The sequence below is a fragment of the Drosophila subpulchrella genome, chromosome 2R (assembly GCF_014743375.2).
Source record: "Drosophila subpulchrella strain 33 F10 #4 breed RU33 chromosome 2R, RU_Dsub_v1.1 Primary Assembly, whole genome shotgun sequence".
In the NCBI taxonomy this organism is placed as follows: domain Eukaryota; kingdom Metazoa; phylum Arthropoda; class Insecta; order Diptera; family Drosophilidae; genus Drosophila; species Drosophila subpulchrella.
The window spans coordinates 18,768,538-18,794,181 of NC_050611.1; the positions used below are offsets into that span (position 1 = coordinate 18,768,538).

The window sequence follows — 25,644 nt, forward strand, 5'->3', positions numbered from 1 at the left end:
CCTGTATACAAAAACATGAAGGTCTTTATTAACTTAAAATATTAGCTTTTGTAAATGTACAGGCTCTTCCTTAAAGAATGTTAATAATAAGTGGATTTATATTTTAAGACGCTGTGTGCTTAAATTAAAGTGGTGTTATCTTCCGACCTCAAGTTAATCAGGCATATATAAAATGTTATTTTTACCATCCAGGGAAGGAATATTATATTTAGAATTGGCTGATATATTTCAATATACAATTTTTTAAAATATTTTTTATGGACAAGATCTTTTAATTTTTAACTTAATTCCAGTATTGCCATTTTTAACTATAGAACGTGAGAATCATCCTTAACAAAACCACTTTGTAGTTAGAATTTTGTTTATTTCAAATTCGAAACTAAACTATCGGCACGTCGTTTTCTAACACTGCCCGCAGCTGTGCCATCTCTAGCTGATCAGCTGTGCGCAAACAAAAACAAAAGTCAGCCTGCCGCGGAATTGGGGGCGGAAAATAGAGATTTCCCCCTGAGTTTTCCCGAGCTTGCGTGCGCGCAGCTGCAAACAATTTTCCAGCACGCTTTTCCGAATGGTGGGACAAATGGCCAGCCGCTGGCAGAGTCGTTTGTTGCCTGTTCGCGTAATGGCCATCCTCGAAAATCGCCACAAGTTTTGAAAACCAAACAAAGGAAGATCACTTAATTTCCTGGGCGCGGTGATTAATAAAAACTATAGAAAATAAACCCAATCAAGTGCAATAATATCTAATTAAATCGCTGTGACTGTGGATTGTGCAAGGAAAACTCTGGAACAGGAGTATCAATTTAAGGGAGTTACCTTTCTGAAGGTGAGTAATAGTCATTACAACTTGGATATATCCAAAGATATACCATAAAAATGATACAAAATAAGTTTTCCTCATGGCCTGTGAAAAACTCCACTTGACTGTATTCGGGAAATTGTGTGAAAAATCAATATTCCACAGCCAGTTGCCCCAGAAGTGCGCACGCATCTCCTTGGGGAACTTTTCCGACATTCGTCCTGTTGCAGATCCTTCGTTTGGTCCTTCAGCAGCTGTCCGCCCCCCTAACGTTCTAAAAATAAAACCTCTTGACTCTTGTTTGCGAATTTCCCCGAGCATATGGCATATGGCGCAACCTGTCATCCAGAGGGGTTCCGTATAGATATAGTACATCCAAAACAGACGTATTTATGCGCTGCGACCCACGCCCCTAGGTGTTATCGCCTCGCCTATTGACGTCAGGAATGGAACTCGAGTTGCCAGGGGAGCTGAGTTTATTCATCCAAATCAAATGTTTGCCGACGCACAACCTCTGACCTTTGGTCGGGGGAAGTCTGAAAGGACAGCCTTCACCTCGATGCGACTCAGTCAGCCAGTGCATCCCCATTCAAGTGTCAAATCTGTGTGGGTGGCTGTCCATACAGGATCAGGTCTATCATGCGTGGGCCGGGGATTTTGCATGTAATCTCCCTCTTTTTGCGCATTACTTGATGGTATACTTTGCGAAAGACAATCGTTAGTTTACTGATAAAAGTAATATAATGATTTTATTGTTAAAGCTAAATCATTATGAAATCAATAACAATTATACCAACTGACACATCAATCATTTTTAAATCACATTTAAAAAATGTGATATCTTGATTACTGTCTGTTATAGTTCTTTGTCATACAGGACTAAAAACTAAGGAACCTTTTAAAACTTAGCAAACGATTTTGTTAAACTGTATTTCATTGTTTTATATCTATTGAGTTTTAAAAGCTAAACTTTTTAGGTAGTGTTTGTTCTTAAACAATCAACCGTAAATCGAGACCATATTGACAAAACTCTTTATAGTTCTTACAACAAGATAAATTCAATACTAATAACCATCTTTAAGTTATGAAAAATGTTAGCCTTTCATAGCAAATATTGCTTTCAATGCAGACTTTATAAATTATATTATAACATTATAAGATATAAGGAAGGACCAAACCCTTAACTTTAAGGGGCTACCAAAATGACTTGAAAGACAGTTTCTCAACCCTTAATAGCATCTAAAAATGAATATTATGGACTGAAGATTATTATAAATCTGCTTAAGATTATTATTAAGATTATTATTAATGTGACTTAACTTAACAACAATGGAATTCCATGTTTAGAGTGCTATACTCTACTCATACACTGATATATCAATAACCCTGACTTTGACAGTATATTCATGAATGTAAAATGATTTTTCCTTTGTGTAAGAAAGTGCGTCATGTCCACAGAGACTGGGGTGTGATTATAGTGACCAGCTTGATTGAGAGATTAAGTGTGGACTGGATTAGGCAGCTTGTTCGCTTGTGATTGTTGTTTGCTGTTCTAATAATAGAGTGAATCTGAGGCAGTCTCACAGTCTCGACCCCTCGGGAAAATATAACTTTACCAGCTTTAAGCTGGTGTCCCACAACAAAAGGCTGACCCATCCAATGCCTTTCAAAAACCGCAGCTTACGAACCGCACCATAAAGTGGCTTCCAAAGTGTCATGAATAAATAAGGCAAAATACTTACTGTATACAAAAAAAAAAAAAGAGTAAAACGAGCTGGAACCATGGGACAAAGAGTGCCCAGTGGGGGGGTCCAAGCCATAAACATAAATTTTCTCCAAGCAGCATTAAAAAGGAAAATGGAAAGATGGGGTGAAAACTCACCTGGTCGCGAAATGGCTTCCTGTTCTGACAATTTTCCCCTTGTTTATTATTAATTGTGTTAGGCGGGGAAAGGAGCAAAAGCTTGTGGTTGTCCAAAATGATTTATATTACCTGCGGGCTGCACTTTTAAGTGCTCCCCAATGCAGTTGCCCCCGTCTTCGGGGCGTGGCCGTAGCCCATTGCGGTCTACTTCGGCACGTGTGGTCAGCTCCCCTAAAAAGTAGGCAACAAAAAGTGCCCGAAATGGAAATCACTTGCTAATCAACGTGTCCTGGCATCTGCGTGTGTGCAAATTATATCCTACATATATAGAGCGACAGCTAGGCACCGAAAGTTACAACATTCCACGCCAGCATTGGGGCTGTTCTGCGTGGCAAAACAAAGAGCTACAGAGTGGAAAAAGGCCCACAAAGTTGGATTACCTATTTTATTTGTATGGTAGTTTTCTTAAACGTTATGGTTTACTTTAGGAAAAGTCTTGAATGTATACTTCCTTCAAAATTGTATCCAAATAATACCACACAGAGAAAACTATCTAAGAACATTGTTCTTGAATTGAGAAACTTGTTCTTGAATTGAGAAGATTGTTCTTGAATTGAGAACATTCGTTCTTAAAATGTTGAGAAGAGAAAAGTTAAATTGAGTTTATTTAACAACTTTTTGATAAGTATACACTAAGGACTGAATTAATAGTTTATTTGTACATGCAATGTACTTAAATACCTCCAAACTAACTTGATTCGAGCAAAATAAAAACATTTTCATCTTAAAAATGTCGTTCTATTTTTAGGAACATTTTCAACTCAGATGAGAACTTCAGTATTTTCTCTGCGTAGCATTCCTTCTTATCTATCCTAGCTTTTAAAGTTAGGAATGTATGTTTTGTTTTTGAAAATTGCTATTAAAAAGGTAAAAATCTAAAGAGTTTTGTGAAATATATTTATTTTTAATAATTTTTTTTTTATGTATAACATTAATCCTTGTCTGACTATTTATTTTCTACATCTTATGTAAAAAAAAATATAAAAAACCAATATATCTTTAGTTTTTCCTCTCTGTAGTAAAAGAAGCACTGAGTAAACAAACCTTGAAATTATGAGAACCGAAAAAAATGTTCGGAGGTGGGTGGAAAAGCAGGGCCTGGCGTGGAAGGCAGGAATGTTTGGTTCTTGAAAGATGATTCACCATTGGGCTCGCTCTTCCTTCCTTCCTTCCATCCTTCCTTCCTTCCTTATGTCCTGTTCCTTGCCCTCTGCTCTTTGGCATGCCCACTGCGTTGGGACGCGACTGTGGCCAGGTCCCACACTCACACTCACAAACACTTCGCTTGGATGAGTCATCCGCCATTTCTCTTTGCCTGTGTGTGTTGGTGTGCTGCGACTGTGTTTGTGCTTTTTGCGTGGGGCAGGCTTTCTCCACCCCTTTCTCTTGAATTTTCCGCTATATATTTTTTCCTATTTCGCCCACGCTTTCTCGTTGCAATGACTTAAATAACCAAATCGCATTTATCGTTTATGTTCTAGACTTGATGGGGGCCACACAAACACTCGTCCTTTTTGAGCTTTAAGTGTCCTGGGGGCTTTCAGAGAAACACAAAAAATGGTGGAATTACGAGGGGTTTTATATACACGTGTCTGCCGTTCTGAGAGCTCTTATTCTCCTCTGCCTCTTCGGTCATAAATGTCATTTAAGCTGCGGACTTGAAAATTGAATTTAAATTTCATTTCGAGACCAGCCTGCAGCCAATGCGAAAATATGACTCATACGCAGTGTTGCCCGCTGGAGTGTTACATTTTAATTGCTTGAGCCTGGCCAAAAGAGTCAGCGAACTTGCTTTTGGGCATGATGCAGCGGAAAATTCAAGTGTTTTTTGGCTCATGAACTGTCATTGACATTCGCTGGTGGAAAATCCCTTAAAGCTGGCAGTGAAAAAAAGGAATTGCGCAGCCAACAATGAACGTCAACGACCGCTTTTCCCACTCTTTCCCCATTTTCCTTTAGCCACACACGCTCGTTACTATTTGGTTTCGTTTCAGTCTGTGTGTGCTTTTCCTCCCCCTCCCTTTTCACGCACTCCCAAGAAAATTCTGCGCAGTAATCGCAATTCGTGCCGTAAATCCCAGCAAGGTGCGCTTCAAAAACTCATAAACTACTACCTTTAAAAACTGAATAAAAATATAAAACATTTTTTCTAACACTGATTTATTTGTTAAGTGTGGTATAAAAGTATAAATTTAGAGTAGAAATAGTAGTTGTAAAAATTTTATGAGAGCTCTGATTGTTTAGCACTTAAATATCGCCAAATGCAGCTGAAATCTGAGGGTCGTCAGCGAACGAATGAATTACTTTCTCATGAACCAAAATGGCGAATGTTAAATAGATGCTGTAAAGAGCAATCGAGTACAATCCCATGGAGCGGCGGGCGAAAAATCCTAACGTTGTGGACCACAGCAGAATGGTAAACAGACCCAGATTAAGAAACAAAAAAGCGGCAAGACCATAATCTTCCATCTGGTCACGAGACGTAACGTCTTGACCTACGAGACTCCTTACGTATATCACCGTGTTTCCGGTTACAACAATAGCTAAGAGATCGTTAGATATTAAAGTGTAATCCAATAAATACACGATCCTTACTGAAGAAAGACCCCCCAATGGCGGATGCAAAAGCCATTTTCGGATAGCCGTGAGTGGCCACAGCGGTATTGGCAAAAAGACTGCTCAGATTCCCTGTAAAAGCCTTTACCGTAGCGCCCATGAAGTCGTCATCTATGGCCATCATATTTGCGATTACCTCCAGTACTTTATCGATTTCCGTGGCGCAAATAAAGATTATGAACATAGAGCCAGTCAGATTCATCAACGTAAATATCTGAAATGGGAAGTCAGACGTTTCTAATTCAAAGATTTATGTCATATTTTGCCTCACCCAGTGATAAGAAGGTGGCACATCTGTCCTTGTTTTAATGAGAATGAAGATGAAAACTGGCACCGTAAGAACAAGGGAATACGCCCCATAAACAATTTGCTGCTGCATGGCGATGTACCATAAACTGTTTGCTTTACTACTTAGAAAGGCTGGGGTTGCGAAGAAGAAAATTATATTAGTTCTTGATATAATATATTCTTCTAGAACTAAGAACTTAATTTAATAATTATATATTTTTACCATTGAATAATGTTAAATTTGGCATTGAGGAATGATATCTTTTGGATATTCAATCTTTGAAAAAATAGAAAGAAAAGAGGGAGATGTCCCCTAAATTTACTATGAAATAGCAATATTATTAACTCTCCGACATAAGAAATGAAAGATAACAAAATGAAAGATAACAAAATACACCTCGTTTCTAGATAGAATTGATATTAAACATGACAAAAGTGATCATCAATCTTATAAATGTTGTTTTTTGTGTACTGAACTACTCACACATGAGAACCGAGATGGACAAGGCCGGGTTAATTATCACATGAAGGCAGTTTAGCAGCTTGTTCCAGCCATGTTTGTCCATCTCATAGTCCACCAGCGGAATGTAGAGGGTGCATAGGATCACGGCCGGGGCCCTGATCAACAGTAGCGTCCGACCCAGAATGTCGGCTTGCCGCCACGCCTGGCATTTTATGGGCCTCAGTGCCAGGAAGAAATCCTTGAAGAGCCCCCTGTTCTTCGGCTGTGTCATGTCGAGCCTCCTAATTCTGGTCAAGCCTCGGTTAACGCTCACACGGGAATTACGCGCCATTCGCAATGTGGTGTACCGCATTTTGGTTTGCTGCGAGAGTTTACTGTATCGCTCATAAATCTCTACTTGCCCATCTTGTGAATAATAATCATACTTTTCTTCTAGTTTTCGAATCTTCTCTAGGTTTTTGGGCGTTGATTCTTTCTCCATCAGGCTTTGAATTTGGTTCGCCGTTGCTAGGAAAAGAATGCAGTTAATATTGAAGATTAACCTAATTTAACATGCGACAGTTTTTTTAAAATAAACACTGTGTCAGAAGACTCACAGTTTATAGTCCTTCGCAGTAGATAAACATCTGTGACGTTAATAAGTATGTACATGATGTAAACCAAGGCCACAACTAAATTATGAGGAATAAATTGCAGAGCAGGTAAAAAAAAACTTAACTTGGTAATATTTCAAATAATATATTTAAAATATACTTAATTTATTTGAAAAACCCAAAGAACTCATTAGGTATCTGAAGCATTAGTAAGTAATTGAACAAAATAATCTTTACTTACGCAAAAAATGCCACTCGTTCTTTATAATTCTACTTGAAGACGTAAAGTAATCCATCAAAAATGACCCGAGAACAAGAAATAAAATGTCTCGGACGGTTTCGTAGGCATTCATCTTGAAGGGCGTAAGATAACATATGAGGCCACCGGTAATCATGGTTACAAACAGGGCTGAGGACAAGCTGTTGGCGAGGACAGGCACATGTCTTTTAACACTCGCCAAGTTTGAGAAGAGGTCGGCAGAACTGTTTCCAAACGCCATTAGGGTGACTCCCGCCAAGTGCTCGTTCATATGAAGTAATCGCGATACGGCCTTCAGAGCAGGACTATAGCTGTAAAAATCAAATAATAATGATCAAATGCTATTTTTAAACAACTGTCAGTGTGTATTATTCATACGGAAACTTTAAGAGGTATATAGCTGTAAATAAGCTCGCAGATTCTTGGGATTCCTACTCAGCGCAAGTTTATATCATTACATTTATAAACGCCTATAATGCTAAAACTTGTCTGTCAAAGTAAATTGAAAATGTTTTATAAGTAAATACCTATCTTCCTGCCAAAAATTGTACTATTCGAACTGTTATGTTACAAGGTATGATTAACTGAGTTATAAAGACTTTGCTTTCCTCCGCTAGATGGCGCTCGTATCATTAGTGTGTCATCGGAGTAACGGGTATTTGAAAATCGAGTAATTCAATATATAAACACCTTTGAGGTCTAGTACATATGTATCTAACAACGATTTGAACCATAAAGATCGAACTTTGTCGGCAACTTACTAATCATTGATCGTGTAGATCAGTAAAACCAGAATTTCGAAGCAGATCCCCATGAACAAGCTTATAAAGATCAATTCTTCGAATTTATTAACGCACTTCAGTTCGCAGGCCAGAAGAGTCATGTAAGGTATCACATTCGTACTCATGTTGCAGTCCACGGCGTTTCTGACGAACTCGCACCGCTCCTCGAAGGGAAAGTTTGCGGCCGCAAAGCAGCTAACCCTTTTCCAAAAGTTGTCGAACTCCTTGTCCATCGCGTTGGGGAAACCAATGAAATTGTCTGTCATTGTAGTGTATTTTGTGTGCAAGCCGAAATTTTTGCATTGAGTTCATAAAAAGTGACACTGTGACTGGGGTAACTTTGATTTATTTTCAGATTCAGAATCCACGTTTAAAGTAAACACCATATGATTACAATCATAATCACATTAATTATAGTCGAATTGTAAAGTACTTTCGAACTCCCAATGGTATTCCCAAAAAACCCGATGAAGAAAAATGTTGTATCTAAAGTTTTGGAATCTTGACCTTAAAAATAAACCTAAAATATATACTTTAGAAAAACAAACGCTTTTAAAATATTGTAGTTAAACACCAAGTCAGGTAGAAATCCAATTTTTTGTTATATTTCCAAAATTATAAGTAAATGATAGGCTTTTAGGTCATGTTTCCCAAACATTTAGGTGATTGCTGTAAGGTGAGTGCTCTGACAATGATGATTATGAAACTTGGTATTTTCTTCTAATAGTTAGTTTATTAATATTGGTTCACAATTAAGTTCTAGAAATTGTTTTGTTAAGGCAAATGTGGTTAAAAACATGGTCTTACTACAATTAAAGTGGTTTCCTCGCTTGCTAGAAAGTTTCTAGAACTTAAAGAACATTTGTATCCATATCCTTGTGAACAAATACAAAAGTGCTACACAAGTAGAGCCATCCCCTCCAAGTATTTTTCCCTATCCATCACCAAGCTTCAACCTCCAACGTTTTACTGTCCTGCCAGCGTCGGCGTCAGATTTCAATGTCAATGTAATTACGCCGGAGAAGTATGGTATACAAATGAGACCCACCGAGTAACATAAAAAGCCAAAGCTTGTCCTGCGTCTCGCTGCGATGGGAAATCAATAGAAAGAATTCATTTTACGTCATCAGCTGGGGGATACAGCCGTCGCTATAGCCACTGTGCCGGCAGCGATAGTAAAATGGCTCATAATAAGATCAAACATTCGAGAATCGGGGGTGTTGGTGGCACAGTGGCTGCCTGCAAAAGTGGACACCTTGCGCTAATAATGAAATTCTTTGTGCCAAAGGCTGACAGGCGCGGGTTTTGTTTGTCGCGGAACCCCCATAGAGTTATGTAGATGAAATTTATGAAATTTTTCGCATACCCATATACACCTCACCACGGCCCACACATATACTCCACAGAACCCCTGCTCTTCCAGAATTCGGCGCATGCGTCTTCGTGGAGGGCTGGTCGTATCCTCTGAACTTTCCCAGAGCTCACTGTGTCGTCTACCCTTAACGGGTGCAGTTCGTTCTGGTCTCGAATCGTGCGCGAATTAATTTCCTAAGGCCCTCCGCTGGCTGGCCATCGATTTTGTGCAGAAAAGCCCAAGAGTTTTCCCCGAACGAAAAGTGGCCCTATAATATTATAAAAGCTCAGCCAAGTAAATCAACTAACGAATTCCAAATTAAAATATTTAATTCCGTGGCAAGCTAAGACTTTATCAAAGATTTGTCCCCGCAAAAAAGGAGTGCAAAATTTTCGCTGTTATACAGAAAGCCAGACCCCTACATATACACATATATATATATATATATATGGCAGCCTTTACCCATATATAATCAAGAATCCTTTAATTGAGTCAAGAAAAAGCTACGCGAATGTGCGCTTTTGGTTACTTATTGTTTTTCGCCCTATTGTTAACCACAATTCTGGTGCTGTCCATCATATTTGCCACCACCTCCAAGCGATCCATGTTGGATAGCTTTATACTAGTATTCAATTACACACAAGAACAACAGCCAGACCAAGAAATGCAGCAGCAGCAACAACAAATGGACTATCAGCAGCAACCACAGATGTTCTTAAAACAGAAAATATTTTGAGTTCTATAAGTTGTACATATAGTAGGGGCCCCGAAAAAAATAAATAAAACGAAACAGAAAATCAATTGGTAAATGCTTCAAAATATATTTGCAAAATTTCATCAATTCGCTCGACCAAACATTTCAAAATTCTCGAACAACATAGCCCATTATTTCGTTTTACATAATTTTGATTCGCCTATTTTTCCCCCCCCATCATCTAGTATACAGTGGCCTCCAGAAAAGTGTGGATAGTGTGTGTGTAGAGTGTAGAGATTTCCAGGCTCAGTGTCCATGGCAAAGGCAACTTGAAAATTTATTAATAAAGGTCAAGAAGAGCCCATGCGAAGGATATAGCCACGATGGTGTGCGCGAGTGAGTGTGGTTAGAGGTCCTGCATATGGCATTAAGTGCCCGCCGTGTTGCCCCGCAGGAAGCCATAAAAAGTCGACATTATGACGCAGAAGGCAATAAAAGCAAAGTAACGCGAAGGACCTCGAGTGTTAAGTTCGTTTCTCAAGTGCAAATGAGGGTTGACAGAGTGACGAATAAATTTTCAAGAGCCTAGCCAGGTAAACTGAGTTTGGAAGAGCAGGAAGAGGAAGAGTACGTTCTGGATAAGGATATAGCCCCATTAGATTTCTTTAATTTTTTTCTTTATCGTTTTGTGCGCCTTCAACTTGCGTCAGTCTGCATATCATAAAAAATAAAATAAATACATTACACAAATATTTTGCATTTCTCACTTTCGCTCTAACATTCTCTCTCTCTCTCAACTTTCTTTGCCTTCTCTCCACAATTCTCCTGTCTCGCGATTCTGCGCAATTCTTCCTGTGTAGACTTTTTACTGCAGGCTGTTGCACATTTGCTTTGACAGTTTCGTCAAAAACAAATTGAAGGAACAAAAAAAAAATATAAACAAAAGTATTTTGGCCAGGTAAACAAAGAGAGAGAAAGGATGGGAAAGAGAGAGCAATTCTCACAGCTGCGCATTGGCCGGGAATTCATTGGAATAGTTTCTAAACTTGGTCTGCCCATATTTCAGGACACTAGTGTGCGCGAGTTAAAGAATTTCATTGCTAGTCAAGTGAAATAACTACTGGTGAATAAATAAATAAAATAAAGAGTGAATCTTACAAAAAAAACAATAAAAATAATACAATTTCAAGGAACTATTACTAATTGAAAATCACAACAAAGTGCTATCTCAAAAGTGTTCTAAAGACTTCTTCCCATTAGTGGTATAATGAACTTTGAGGATATAGTCGTCCTATAAGCCAGCATTTGTTTGGCATTAACTAAAGGTAAATTATTCCCAATAAACTGTTTTATTCTTTAATATTTATTCTATATAAAATGGTATTTAAAGGCATTCCCTTGCTTTTGGGGGTTGGGTGTTTTTCTTTATCCTGCCTTTTGTATTTGCTCGATGACTCATTCGAGTATTGGCCGACACTCGTCTGCGTTTTATTGGAAGCATTGTGGATTGTGGAATTTTTTCCCATTGCTACGAGTGTGTGAGTGAAAGTGCGTCTGTGTGAGTCAAGAGGGTTGCGGATTATACAAAACTATTTGCATGAAATCAAAGAATTGAAATGTCAAAAATTACTACAAATGGGGTTTTACAGGTTTAATAAATGTAAGAATCTTAGAATCTTATCTCTGAGATTTTTAATTTATATATCTAATAGAATACACAAGTATTCTTTAAGCTAGTTATATTTATAGGTACTTCTTGTAATAGGCTTTTTTAAATTACATTAAAAATATAAAAAAAGTGAAAGGATTTCCAAGTGTAATATAGAATATTTACAGTCCTCTAAGTCCAAGACTAAGCCCAAAGGAAAAAGGGCAATCCTCAGACCCACCCCTGGCTTCAATTCAAATTTCCCTGGCGAGTTGCCGGGGGCATGACTCACTGTTTGGAACTAACACAAGAACAAATCGTGGACGAGTATATAACCATAAAGTTGGGGCAATTATAGAATGTCAGTGCTGCCAGTGAAAGTCTCGAGTCAATTTGCAGCCCACTCGAATGACTCCAATGACTACAACGTATTCCCTTTCCTTTATTTCCACTCCAGTTAACCGGAAACCAGGACACCCACTGAGAGGCAGGACAAGATGTCGTCGGTTAAGGTGGCGGTGCGAGTGCGCCCCTTCAACTCGCGTGAAATAGCCAGGGAGTCGAAATGCATCATCGAGATGGCGGGGGCCACCACGGGTAAGAGTCTTCTAGATTCTCCTCTGGATTCTTCTAAAATCAATACTTATATGCCATCTCCCGACAGCCATCACCAATCCAAAGGTGCCGCCCAACACAAGCGACTCGGTAAAGCGCTTCAACTTTGATTACTCCTACTGGTCACATGATGTAAGTTTAATTTTAGATGGTAAGATATAAACATTTAGTGAAATATTTATTTGTCACAGCACCACGATGCCGATTTCTCCACACAATCGATGGTCTACAAGGACATTGGCGAGGAGATGCTGCAGCACTCCTTCGACGGCTATAATGTCTGTATCTTTGCCTATGGCCAGACTGGAGCTGGAAAATCATATACCATGATGGGCAGGCAGGAAGAGCAGCAGGAGGGAATAATACCCATGATATGCAAGGATCTATTCACTCGCATTCAGGATACGGAGACCGATGACCTTAAGTATTCGGTGAGTCTAGGGAACTTTCCTAAACTTTTTTTGTTACTAATTATATAATTATCACAGGTTGAGGTCTCATATATGGAAATCTATTGCGAGCGAGTCAGGGATCTGCTGAATCCCAAGAACAAGGGCAATCTGCGTGTGAGGGAGCATCCTCTACTGGGTCCCTATGTGGAGGATCTGTCTAAATTGGCCGTCACCGATTACCAGGACATTCACGATCTCATTGACGAAGGCAACAAGGCTCGGTGGGTTTTTATTAACGAAATGTTTTAGTATATCCATCACTATGTTAGTATTAGTTTTGTAAACTTTACTATCATCTCAAATAAATAAAATAAATATCCATCAATTAACTAAGTTTTGTTTATTTTTTAGTACTGTGGCAGCCACCAACATGAACGAAACCAGTTCCCGTTCCCATGCCGTCTTCACCATCTTCTTCACCCAACGTCGTTATGATACCATGACCGATTTGACCACAGAGAAGGTCTCCAAGATTAGCTTGGTGGATTTGGCTGGCTCGGAAAGAGCTGATTCTACCGGTGCTAAGGGAACCCGTTTAAAGGAGGGAGCCAACATCAACAAGTCGTTGACCACTTTGGGCAAAGTTATCTCAGCCCTAGCGGAGGTGGTAAGTTTATAGTATATGCAATATATGTAACGACTGAAAATATGCTAATAAATCAACTGTCTTCTTCTGCTGCCTTGCTACCATATAGTCTGTACGTTTACATAGACGTTTCTTTACCCTTTATAGTTACTAATGTATTTATTTACTTTAAAAGGCTTCCAAGAAAAAGAACACCAAGAAGGCAGACTTCATTCCCTATCGTGATTCGGCCTTGACCTGGCTGCTACGCGAAAACTTGGGAGGTAACTCCAAGACAGCTATGATTGCAGCTATTTCACCAGCAGATATTAACTATGATGAAACTCTCAGCACCTTGCGGTAACATATTTATTTACTATATTAAAAACCTTAGATTATATAATAATTTTCTAAAGCTATGCTGATCGCGCTAAGCAAATTGTTTGCAAGGCTGTGGTCAATGAAGATGCCAATGCCAAGCTTATTCGCGAACTCAAGGAGGAAATCCAGAAGCTGCGGGATTTACTCAAAGCCGAGGGCATCGAGGTGCAGGAAGGTAAGTCCTGGAATAGCCTAGAGCAACTATATACTGTTCGAATACCTTCAACTAAAATAGAGTACATTAAACCCAGCCACACATTAAAAAATTACTCGCTACACTTAAAAAAACAAAACAAGAAAACCCTGCCTAAGGTAGTTATAGTCCTAGTCTAGTTATGCTAGAAAAGAAAAAACAAAACCAAACCCAAACCTATTTCGTTTAGGACCCGATGGCAAAGTGGTGTGTGAGAAGCGCGATGCGAATAGTAAGTAAAGCCCACAGAAATTCAGCGCTAACAAAAAAAACAAGGCTTCACATGCAACAAATGTTATTCAATAAAATAAATAAAGTATGCAAAAATGTACAGTGCGTTTCAGAGCTTAAGGCGAACTTAAATAATGTCAAGAGTATCCAATCTAGCTGTTCTATTTCTTGGATAATTAATTTATCACCTGATTGATTTCCTATGCTTAAAAGGATATGATTTTAGATAGAACACTAAAGTTCCTCTGTATCTACAAATATTATGACTCTTCCTCGCATTGGATATATACATAGTTTTGAAACGCACTGATATTGTAGTTTAACCACTGCCAATATTCTTACATTTCTCTCTGTGTGTGCCTCTGTATTGTGCTGTATCGTCAAAGCTTCAAAACAAATCGCTTCAGGACGAATATAATCTTATATAACCCATACGATAATCACAGTCGAGTCCTCTTTATGTTGCCCTACAATACACCAAAGAGACTTCCAAAAAAGTATTTAAATAATTTATTTGAGTTGCCAAAGTCCAAAAAGGAAAGACAGGCACCAACTCCCCGCAGTCCGCACTGCTTAAAGGCTAGAAAGTGGACATGCCCGAGTGATGCAGTAGTCCCCAAAGAAACCATAAACCATTGGCATTTGCTTCGTTTCGTATACAAAATATTATGAACATTTTTATACCATATATTTGTATTTCATACCTTTATTATAACCTTAGCACGCTTATCACTGCGCTTGTGACCCCTAAAAATGGTCAGAGGTTCTATGATCTAATACCTCTTCCGTATTTACAGAGGATGAGCTGAACAAGTCCACGGTGATCAAGTCGTCGCCCACTAAGACACGTAATCGCAATGGATCCACCACGGAGATGGCAGTGGATCAGCTGCAGGCCAGCGAGAAACTCATTGCAGGTGGGATTTACTATACCCAAAACAATCTATAGGATGTAATGCATCTATAAATCCATAAATCTTCACAGAACTCAACGAAACCTGGGAGGAGAAACTGAAGCGCACCGAGGAGATTCGTGTGCAGCGAGAGGCGGTCTTCGCCGAGATGGGCGTGGCCGTCAAGGAAGACGGCATCACAGTGGGCGTATTCTCACCCAAGAAGACTCCCCATCTGGTCAACCTCAATGAGGATCCCAATCTCTCCGAGTGTCTGCTCTATTACATCAAGGAGGGATTAACCCGGCTGGGCACCCACGAGGCTAATGTTCCCCAGGACATTCAGCTCTCCGGTTCGCACATCCTTAAGGAGCACTGCACTTTTGAGAATCGAAACAGTACAGTGACCCTGCTGCCGCACAAGGATGCCATTATCTATGTAAATGGACGCAAGTTGGTTGAACCGGAGGTCCTTAAGACCGGCTCTCGTGTGATTCTGGGCAAGAACCATGTGTTCCGTTTCACCAATCCGGAACAGGCTCGCGAATTGCGTGAGAAGATCGAGACCGAGAATGAGGCGGAGAACGAGGTGGAGAAGACGGATACCCAGCAGGTGGACTGGAACTTTGCCCAGTGTGAATTGCTGGAGAAGCAGGGCATTGATCTCAAGGCCGAAATGAAGAAGCGATTGGATAACTTGGAGGAGCAGTACAAGCGCGAGAAACTCCAGGCCGATCAGCAGTTTGAGGAGCAGCGCAAAACCTATGAGGCTCGGATCGATGCCTTGCAGAAGCAAGTGGAGGAGCAGTCGATGACCATGTCGATGTACAGCAGCTACTCCCCGGAGGACTTCCACCAGGAGGAAGATGTCTACAGTAAGGAGATGGCATTGGTCTTGAAAATGCAGATAAAATTAAAAATATCGTATAATTCTTAGCCAATCCCATGTACGAGTCCTGCTGGACAGCTCGTGAGGCTGGTTTGGCTGCCTGGGCATTCCGCAAGTGGCGCTACCACCAATTCACCTCTTTGCGAGACGATCTCTGGGGCAATGCCATATTCCTCAAGGAAGCTAATGCTATATCCGTTGAGTTGAAGAAAAAGGTAGATTTGAAAGATATTATTTATAGGTGCCTAAAAGTATGCAGTAAGTAAAGGATAGTAGTCTTCCTGAATGATTTCATTGTATTTTTGAGTTTAAAATATACTGTTGCATACTTTTAGGTACCTAAAAAAATCAGTTTAAAGTGATTTGTTAGCACATCTTTTTATTTTGGCCGCCTTTAATACTATGAATATAATTAAATATACCAAACCCCCTCCTATTTCAGGTACAATTCCAATTTACTCTCTTGACCGACACCTTGTACTCCCCTCTGCCACCTGAGCTGGCCTCCAGTGTGGCTCCTTCGCATCAGGACGATGAGTTCGGAGCACCTCCAGTGTCTAAAACCTTGGTGGCCGTCGAGGTCACCGATACCAAGAACGGAGCCACTCATCATTGGTCCCTGGAGAAGCTACGGTAAGACCATCTTATTCCAGACTCCATTCGAATTCCTGCTCTCTCCTCACATTCATTCTTCTCTGCACCTTGGTTGAAATTCTAAACTTAAAGCTGGCTTTCGATTTGAGTTGATTATGTTCCTTTATAAATACGTGCATGGTGGTTGTAGTTCATGGATTCTAGTTTCTATCAAGTGCTCTAGAATTTGTTGGTTCATTTGTAACTTTGGATGTGAACGAAGCGAAGATCACGCCGCCACCATTTACGCCTCCAGTCTCATCGCCATCATTCGCCAAATGCCCCGACAGCTTGCTAGGAGTTTTGAACCAATGTTGATTTGTACTTTTTCGGTTCTTTTACTACGATTCCCATTGCCCACACCGAACAACAAATCCGAAAACCCCGATTCCGATCCCATCCCAAATCATTTTCGTACACAAACAAGCTATCGCCTCGAGCTGATGCGACAGATATACAATGTCGAGAGCCCGCCATCGTCCATGCTATTCGATACTTCCGGCATGGAGGCGTTGAGCGGATGGATCGCACCACCACCCAGCCATGATCCGCATCCCGGCCAGCAGCCGCAGCTGCTCCCAGTGGAGCCACCAGTCGAAAGCGAACGGGGCCGACTCACATTGGCCAATCTGATACCGTCTAGGTGTGCTTTGACCGCAGGTTTCATTTGTATATAGACGTGTAGAAACTATCCTTAGTTGTAGTTGCATGGCTTTCCATATTTGGCTTCTGATTTGGGGCGGGTTTAGGCCTGCTTTTACGCTCTACTCGCACTTTTCTACCTATGCAATATTCGAATATTCTTTATATAACAAAAGTCAATGCCTTAACCGTATGTTTATAATTTCCTGGCTGTGTTTTTTAGGCAACGTTTGGAGCTGATGCGTGAGATGTACCACAACGAGGCCGAGATGAGTCCCACTTCGCCGGACTATAATGTGGAGAGCCTCACTGGCGGCGATCCCTTCTACGATCGCTTCCCCTGGTTCCGCATGGTGGGTCGCTCCTTCATCTATCTGAGCAACCTGCTCTATCCAGTGCCATTGGTCCACAAAGTGGCCATTGTCAATGAGCGGGGAGATGTGCGTGGCTACTTAAGGATTGCCGTGCAGCCGGTTCTGGATGAGGAGTCCATTGACTTCAATAATGGTGTCAAGCAGTCGGCTCGATTGGTCTTCAACGAGGATGATGCCAAGCCCAAGTACCGGGCTCTCAACGAAAAGGATGATGTGCAGCGTTATATTGACAATGGTGGTTTGGATAGCAAGCTGGAGGGTGAGTTTTCACAGATTTCCATCGACTTTCAGCTAAGGTTTATGATTATGCCCTTTAGCAGAACTTGAGGATGTGGATTCTGGTCGCGGCATTGACTCCAACTCCGCTTCCGAGTGCCATGAGAATGCCGAGGAGCCGGGCGAGCACTTGCAGGTTGGCAAGGAATTCACCTTCCGGGTCACCGTTCTCCAGGCCACTGGCATTGGCGCTGAATATGCCGACATCTTTTGTCAGTTCAAGTAAGTAATCTTTTGGAAATTCCCTTCGAATTAGAGGTTTATAAAAGATTACCTTTAGCTTCTTGCATCGTCATGAGGAGGCTTTCTCCACCGAGCCGGTTAAGAATTCCGCATCCGGTGCTCCTCTGGGCTTCTACCATGTGCAGAATGTAAGTACAGGTCTTAATAAGAAATTAAAATCAATAATAACCTATCTTCTTTCTTAAAGATTACTGTACCCGTGACCAAATCCTTTATCGAGTACTTGAAGACTCAGCCCATAATGTTCAAGATTTTCGGCCACTACCAGACGCACCCATTGCACAAGGATGCCAAGCAGGAGTTCGTCTCCCGGCCACCACCACGTCGCATGTTGCCACCGAGCATTCCGATTAGCCAGCCGGTGCGTAGTCCCAAGTTTGGACCACTGCCCTGTGCGCCCACGTCCACGGTTCTGGCCAAGCACGATGTTCTGGTTTGGTTCGAGATCTGTGAATTGGCTCCCAACGGAGAGTATGTGCCATCGGTTAGTAGGGTTATTAAACCATTCAAGTAAACCAGAAAGTAATCCAAGTTGGATTTGCCAACAGGTCGTGGAGCACAGCGACGATCTTCCCTGCCGCGGACTGTTCCTCTTGCATCAGGGCATCCAGCGGCGCATTCGCATCACCATCGTCCATGAGCCCACAGCGGAGGTCAAGTGGAAGGACATCAACGAGCTGGTGGTTGGACGCATACGCAATACTCCGGAGTCATCCGACGAGCAGGACGAAGACGCCTGCGTCCTGTCCTTGGGTCTGTTCCCCGGCGAAGTCCTGGAGGTGCCCGGAGACGATCGGTCTTTCTACCGATTCGAGGCCGCCTGGGACTCCAGTCTGCACAACTCGGCGCTGCTCAACCGCGTCTCTCAAGGCGGTGAGACCATCTACATCACGCTGAGCGCCTACTTGGAGGTATGATTTATACCTTTTAGTTTAACACTACTATATATGTAATAACAATTTGTTTCCCCGTCCTAGCTGGAGAACTGTGCCCGCCCTGCCATTATCACCAAAGATCTGAGCATGGTCATCTATGGACGCGACGCTCGCACCGGACCGCGCTCCCTGAAGCACCTGTTCTCGGGACAGTACCGCAATCCGGAGGCCAATCGCCTCACCGGAGTCTACGAGCTGGCACTGCGCAGAGCATCCGAAGCAGGTAGTCCAGGTAGCAATTCTCATTGTAGTTGTACTCGTAATCAGTCCGCTTGCACTCGCTTGTCGAATCCCTGGAGCTGACCCCCACTCACTCTTTAACTTGATGTCCTTACAGGTGTGCAGAGGCGTCAGCGTCGAGTGTTGGACACCAGCTCTACTTATGTACGGGGTGAGGAGAACCTGCATGGCTGGCGGCCAAGGGGTGACTCGCTGATCTTCGACCACCAGTGGGAGCTGGAGAAACTTACCCGGCTGGAGGAGGTTGGTCGCATGCGCCATCTTCTGCTGTTGCGCGAACGTCTGGGCATGGACACCAATCCCAATCCGACCACCAAGACCGAGAAGGATGTGTGCAATCTGGCCGCCCGGGCAGCCACCTCACCCGTGCACATGGTCATTCCACAATCGCCGCAGACGCCGGTCAAGGATCCGCAGCAAATCATTCCAGAGCGGGAGTACAACCAAAGGGAGCAGGATCTGATGCTCAAGTGCTTGAAGTTGGTGCAGGGTGAGTGGGCATCGAGATTTCCCCAGCCATCTAGTTGCTAATCCCAGCATTTACTTAAGGACGCTATACCAAGAGCGAGGCCAATGATACGCAAACCCAATCGGATGTTTCGCCCAGCGATGAGGGCTGTGCCGACATGACCGTCAGCTGCATCTCCAGCAATTCCATGGAGTAAGTAGTCGCTTTACCACTCGGATCTGCCCCCCACAAGCACCAACCATCTTAGTTAGCTTGCATCCATCCGGCTTTCTTGGTTTATTTGAACAAACGAAATTGGCACGACACCACAGCACACCACAGCCTACATCACTTCATCACACTAACCCCAATCACCCAGAATCCATGCCTCACAAAAATACCCTGTAGATTCCGTTCTTGCTCTGAACAATATACTTGGGACAGTCGGAGCGCAGGGTGCAGGCCTTTCGCTGAATATTGTAGACAAAACCGCGCTTACAGCGACATGGAGGTCCGCATAGGGGTACGCAGTACTTGGAGCGGTACTCACAGGTCTCCGGACAAACACCTGCACATCCCACATTCGTGGAGTTGTGACAGCAGCCAAAGTAGAAGGGCTGCTTGATATACTTCTCCTCGGGAAGCGGCTTCCGCTTCAGGGCTTTTGCTTCCTCTATTGGATGAACCATGCGGTATCCTTCTTCCAGGCTATCGAATGTCTCGACATGCTTTTTATGCGGTTTTTCCATGAACTCTTCCTCGTCCTTTAAGGCATCTAAGGGATCCAAGGTTCTAGCGGTGCGATAAGTGACCTCTTTCGTTACGGTTACTGGCAGTTCATCCGGCCAGGTTATCTCTGTTTCTAAGGTAGCCTCAGTGACATCATCCGGCCAGGTCATCTCGGCCTCGGTGGTTTCTGCCCTTACTACATTTTTCTGAAGGATACTTCCGATTATAACTAAAACATAACTAAGCTTGGGACATGGCATTATTGAAACTAAGATTTGAATTGCTTTAAATTTAATATACCAATGTTCCACCTGTGATTTCTGTGTAATTGCAATTTGCTTGGGTCACTCAACCCATATCAAAAATGTGTTCAGTTGCTCCTAGAATTCTGAGATGATGTACCTGAAACTCTCGAAGATAATGTTCAATTTAAAATTTATTTGTTCGATAAAAACAATATTTTACAGTTAAAATCATATAGGATTAAAGAACCTAGAATTGTTGGCCCCTACTGAAACACACGATGGGTTTCCACAACTTCCTGTTGTATATCCTGAGGACAATCCGATTTTAGGATGCACAGCTGTAGTTTTTCATCGAAGACATAGTCAGGTTTGCAAATGCAATTCACACCGCAATAGTTGGGGCATTTGAGCGATTTAAAGGCACAGGTTTCGGGACACACCCCAGCACATCTAGCCCTGGTGGCATTCTCGCCGCAGAAGCCCGGAAACGGATTCCAAATGTACTTCTCACGACCCGGGTCCGGATCGTCATCATGATTCAAAACGGTTTCCTCCGCAAAGCCAGTTGTCATAACCGAATTTATAAATAAAGCTGGCAGCAGCAGCAAAGAAAGAGACTTGATCCAAATCATCCTATAAACCACAAGCAACTGAAGCTATGGCAAACCATTTCCATTTGTTTTCAACCCATTATTGCTATTGCCGCCAGCTGTTTCCCTGTAATTGCCCGCCATTCGATCATCGCAGTGCAAAAACTAACAAACACCCCACACCCACCCCACTCACTTTCCTATGTAACTCGAGATACTCAAAAACAAAACTTTCTATATTTGATTTGTTTGTTTTCCTTTTGGTTTTCTTTTACACAATTAGAAACAACAAATTTGTAATTCGACGCAGGTAATTTTCTTTTCTATCCAAAGAACCTAAAACCTTAACCAACTTTCCCAAGAAACTTTGACTAATGAATCTTTGTTTCCTTGAACTAGATTATGTTCACCGGATCGGGCTGATGCTCCCAATGGCTGGGAGGCACCTGCTCCGGCTACCCAGCCGGCTCTGCCGCTTCGTCTTTATGTGCCGGAGCTGGAGGAGATTCGCGTGAGTCCTGTGGTGGCCCGCAAGGGTCTGTTGAACGTCCTGGAGCATGGCGGTTCCGGCTGGAAGAAGCGCTGGGTGGTAGGTTTTCAATAGTCAGTGTATTTCGTAGGGTGAAATCCTAATTTTAAATATTTTTAAACTAGATTGTCCGTCGCCCTTATGTGTTTATCTACCGCTCGGAGAAGGACCCTGTGGAACGGGCTGTCCTCAATCTGGCCACTGCCCATGTGGAGTGCAGCGAGGACCAGGCGGCCATGGTCAAGATACCCAACACTTTCAGGTTTGTTTTGTTTCTGATAAAGAAAATAAATCTTTAGAGATTTAGGGAGTGATTATTTATATCTATCTAAATTTATATCACTAGGATTTTGAAAAAAACTTTTAAATGCCATTTTAGGTGTCTAAAAGTATGCAATGAATAAATGATTGTCGTCTTTCTAGGTGATTTCATTGTACTTCAAAGCTTGAAATATAGTGTTGCATACTTTTAGACACAAAAAAAATTACATTTGAAACCGAATTCAAAAACTCTCGACTATCTTTAAATTCAAATTTAAATATAAATTACATTTCTAAACAGTGTGGTGACCAAACATCGTGGCTATCTGCTGCAGACCCTTGGCGACAAGGAAGTGCACGACTGGCTGTATGCCATCAATCCCTTGCTGGCTGGCCAGATCAAGTAAGTGAAATTCACAGGGCATTCCCTTAAATATTCCCTAAATATTTTAAATATTTAAAATATTAATAATGTATTCTTCCAATAGATCCCGTTTGGCGCGACGAACTTTGGAGCCGGCCAGCCAGACGGCCTCCCAGATCCAGGCCACCAATGCGGCGAACGCCAACAGTGCGAACAAATGAGATACGATCACGATGGAGTCCGTTTTGGTTTACTGAGACGCAGGCTATGGCTGGCTGCAGCGCCTGAATATCGCCCGACGACTGGTCAGGAGGAGATCTCAACCAACGACTGGGGCAGCAGCTGGCAACTGATTGATATAGCTTGGAGGATTCCATCGGCAGTTGTAGGAAATAGATGATTGTTGGCTAGGGCAAAGCTGAGGAGGCAAATCGAAATCGAATGAGAAAATCACAGATTATGAGATGAGATTAACCAAATGCAAAGCGTACGTAATTATTAAGTAGTTCAACAACCAGTTTATCGATTATTATGTATTTTGTGATTAGTTGGCCACGGCCCAATGAGTAGGCGTTAGCAGCTCCGAATAGATACGATAGCCTACTTTTTAGAACCCGTTTCGGTTAAGTTTTTGGACAATTTTGTAAATAGCTTTCGTTTGATTCGATTGTATAAATATTTGGTATTAGTTAAAGGATCGTTTAGTTTGAGTTCCCACGTGATATTATGTTGATCAGTTAGTGTATGTATTATTTTCTCAAGTATGCGACAATTATGTAAAGCTTGTAATGCAAAAACAAACACACACGTATATGCATTTTAAAGGAGCAACCTAAAGCAAAATACAGACATATATATAATGGAGGAACTATATATAATGAATTAATGTATAAAACCCTATATATTTGCTGTTTATACACAAATTTTCATGTACTTGTATCTTGTATTGTTTAACTTAAAATGAGCAGGCAACCGCCGGAGAAAAATATGATACCAAAAATATGTGTGTGTTAAAGAAAGACCGTACAGTATATAGGATATAGGAGTCGTGAGGTATAAGCTCAGCAGAATTGCGAAATCTCTCTATAAAGGTAACGATTATTGTTAGATCTATATTATATATATACAAGCAAACAGAACTATATGCGAATGAACTATTTTACACACCAGAGTTACGAACCATGAAATCGGCGCTGCTATCTAACAGCCGCCCCACATTGTCAACTGTTGACAGCTTTTAAGGCTTCTCCCCCACAGACACCCCCTATAAAGAACAGACAGTTTCGCTTCTAAAATGCTCCCACTCGGAACCACCTGCTAAAGCTTCAAGCATCAAGTTACGGAACAACCAATTGTAGTTTTGATAAGGACTCTTAAATTAGTACGCAATGGCCACCTGTACATTTCCCAACTAAAAATGAAACCGAAATTATGCTTTGCTTGCGAAAAGAATTACAAATTTTATTTGCATTTTGCCTTCGGTTGGAGCACGAGCTTAGGTCAGGTTAATGGATCAATTGGAGCTTCACTTGTGCGAGGATCACAAGCCCCGAAGCTCCCCAAGTTGTTGAAGGGATTGCTTTCGTTGGTGTCTGGAAATGGACACGAAACGTTAAGCGATCGTTGCTGGATCGGATAATACGTATTCTTTTAAGGATCGTTTCGCAACTGAGTCGGCGTTTTGGGTTTTGAGTTGATTGTAGCAAAATGTAAACATTTGTTAAACTATTGAATTAATTTCGAATTGTAACATATTAGAGAATTGTAATTACAATAATCATTATACGAGCATATTATATGATACTTATGTAATAACCTTTTTTGGCCCAGTTTGAATTAAACAACAAAGAATTGCACACACCAAAAACAATTTAGAGCTATATACTAGCTAAGCGAGTTAACGAGCAAGAAACTCAACTTATATATGCGTATATGGTACAATACATTTCAAAATCTATTTAAATATGTACATCGGCTATATATCAATGTATGTAAGAGATGATTGCCTGGCAACCGTTTCAAATGACAGATTAAAGAACAGAGGGCAGAACCAATGCGGAGCAAAATAAGGGAAATGAAATTAAAACCTATGCTATGTGTATGTATAATCCAAAACAAATTGATATATGCCAGGGCGTATCACTATTAAAGAAATATAAAATAAAACGGCTTTAAAGAAAATCTGTAAATCATCAAATTGGTTTTACTTTGGAAAGTTATCAAGGTAAGATATTTGCTGTACTGAGCCTAAGGAAATGGTATTCTTTTGAAGAGGGAAATTCTTTTAGACCTAATGGTATTAAAGATTTGTATTTGAAATACCACCCCTAGGTAAAGTCTACTAATTTTTCTCAAAAGTCGAACAGAGAGATATACTTCAGATGTTCACCGATTGTGAACCGATTGTGGTATAGGTAAGGCAAATACTAATGTGTTGCTTTTGATTTGGTTTAAAACGTCTCAACTACTCTAAATTGCTAAATTCCTATGAATATTAAGTGTGACCAAAATTTCGGGGCTGCTTGATAGGATGAAATTGCAATTAACTAATAATCCTATAAATAGGACAGCTCGTCGCAATAATATTTCAAGTTTTTTTGCTCATTATCGCTGCTGAAAACGAAAGAATGAGCAGGCTCAAGACCATATTTATGGTGAGCCTGTTGGCTGTGAGTATCTTTAGACGCTATTATAAAAAATATATTCATGTTTACTATTTTCTTTATAGATATTCCTAAGCCCCCAGGAGACTGAGGCCCAGGCAACCATCGGCGAAAACTGGAGCAAGTTGGGCAAGTGCACTCAGGTGGGCATCGAAACAATTACTAGTTTGGCCAACAAAGTTGTCCCAAGCTTCTACGAACTGAAAAAATGTTCCGGATACGTGGTCTTGGAACAGCCAAACAGAAAGGGACGAAAGATTACCTGGTACCTGAAGGTCACCTATGAATTCTTTAAGAAGCTGGCCTTTGACGAACCGAAATGTCTGCACAATCTTATAAGCCGAATAGCTCAAAGGGTCAAACCATATACAGAGCAAATTACGGGATTGGGTTGCTTGGACGAAAATGATTTTATCATCTAAAGAAAGGAAGAGGAATATAACATTATGCGCCAGAACTGAAAGCACTAGAAGGTCTAAAATGTGAGAAAACAATGATTTGATTTAGTAATTAGTATGCTCCTTTGAAAAGAAAGTATTAGAATATAAACTAAATTATAAAAGAAATGTTATTTTGTATCTATAGATGCTACGTATCTTTAGATGGCATAGTTGTCCAAGTCGCGAATAAGAAATTTGTCAAGCTTGGATAAATTTAAATACTTATACCGAACTATAGTTTTGGAAAATAAAGGAATTATCCGGAGGGCTATATGTTTAACAAGATATCCATTTGGTCCGCAAAGTAAAGTCAGAAGCTGCCGGAAAAAGAGGCTTTAATGCATCTGAACAAACCAAGCGCAAAGTTATTTAAAAAAAAGCCAATCAACATAG

At 41.2% G+C, this 25,644-nt stretch overlaps 6 protein-coding genes across 12 annotated transcripts; 3 read left to right on the forward strand and 3 right to left on the reverse strand.

Annotated features, from left to right (window-relative positions):
• The first annotated feature begins 552 nt into the window (after positions 1–552).
• On the forward strand, positions 553–22,509 carry LOC119552136 (kinesin-like protein unc-104). Of its 6 annotated transcripts, XM_037861926.1 has the most exons (27): positions 553–826; positions 11,878–12,017; positions 12,085–12,167; positions 12,227–12,466; positions 12,524–12,708; positions 12,839–13,094; positions 13,183–13,185; positions 13,249–13,412; positions 13,469–13,608; positions 13,817–13,858; positions 14,655–14,774; positions 14,843–15,625; positions 15,688–15,854; positions 16,082–16,272; positions 17,138–17,547; positions 17,606–17,786; positions 17,845–17,935; positions 17,995–18,291; positions 18,356–18,718; positions 18,785–18,974; positions 19,080–19,472; positions 19,532–19,643; positions 21,278–21,304; positions 21,394–21,583; positions 21,649–21,785; positions 22,086–22,187; positions 22,273–22,509. In XM_037861926.1, exons 2-27 carry the CDS (start codon positions 11,918–11,920, stop codon positions 22,367–22,369), a joined length of 5,064 nt encoding a protein of 1,687 aa, XP_037717854.1. In that variant the 5' UTR covers positions 553–826; positions 11,878–11,917; the 3' UTR covers positions 22,370–22,509. The 6 variants fall into 6 exon arrangements, with proteins under 6 accessions (XP_037717854.1, XP_037717855.1, XP_037717856.1 ...); XM_037861927.1 differs by lacking the exons at positions 553–826; positions 13,183–13,185 and adding an exon at positions 10,963–11,097 and having other exon boundaries at positions 17,609–17,786; XM_037861928.1 differs by lacking the exons at positions 553–826; positions 13,183–13,185 and adding an exon at positions 10,963–11,097 and having other exon boundaries at positions 17,609–17,786; positions 18,785–18,965.
• On the reverse strand, positions 4,889–8,049 carry LOC119552138 (mitochondrial sodium/calcium exchanger protein). Of its 2 annotated transcripts, XM_037861932.1 has the most exons (7): positions 7,704–8,049; positions 6,925–7,253; positions 6,687–6,761; positions 6,112–6,597; positions 5,611–5,759; positions 5,319–5,553; positions 4,889–5,266 (listed from the first exon to the last, which is right to left on the reverse strand). In XM_037861932.1, exons 1-7 carry the CDS (start codon positions 7,988–7,990, stop codon positions 4,971–4,973), a joined length of 1,857 nt encoding a protein of 618 aa, XP_037717860.1. In that variant the 5' UTR covers positions 7,991–8,049; the 3' UTR covers positions 4,889–4,970. The 2 variants fall into 2 exon arrangements, with proteins under 2 accessions (XP_037717860.1, XP_037717862.1); XM_037861934.1 differs by lacking the exons at positions 4,889–5,266; positions 5,611–5,759 and having other exon boundaries at positions 5,347–5,553.
• LOC119552140 lies at positions 9,366–10,976 on the forward strand. Its single transcript, XM_037861936.1, has 2 exons — positions 9,366–9,882; positions 10,839–10,976. Exon 1 carries the CDS (start codon positions 9,590–9,592, stop codon positions 9,812–9,814), a length of 225 nt encoding a protein of 74 aa, XP_037717864.1. The 5' UTR covers positions 9,366–9,589; the 3' UTR covers positions 9,815–9,882; positions 10,839–10,976.
• LOC119552141 lies at positions 19,699–20,419 on the reverse strand. The gene has a single exon (XM_037861937.1). It carries the CDS (start codon positions 20,417–20,419, stop codon positions 19,820–19,822), a length of 600 nt encoding a protein of 199 aa, XP_037717865.1. The 3' UTR covers positions 19,699–19,819.
• LOC119552139 lies at positions 20,578–21,058 on the reverse strand. The gene has a single exon (XM_037861935.1). It carries the CDS (start codon positions 21,034–21,036, stop codon positions 20,668–20,670), a length of 369 nt encoding a protein of 122 aa, XP_037717863.1. The 5' UTR covers positions 21,037–21,058; the 3' UTR covers positions 20,578–20,667.
• Positions 22,510–24,631: 2,122 nt separating the features above from the next.
• Positions 24,632–25,377, forward strand: LOC119550623. The gene is made up of 2 exons (XM_037859453.1): positions 24,632–24,817; positions 24,877–25,377. Exons 1-2 carry the CDS (start codon positions 24,776–24,778, stop codon positions 25,231–25,233), a joined length of 399 nt encoding a protein of 132 aa, XP_037715381.1. The 5' UTR covers positions 24,632–24,775; the 3' UTR covers positions 25,234–25,377.
• The last annotated feature ends 267 nt before the right edge of the window (positions 25,378–25,644 follow it).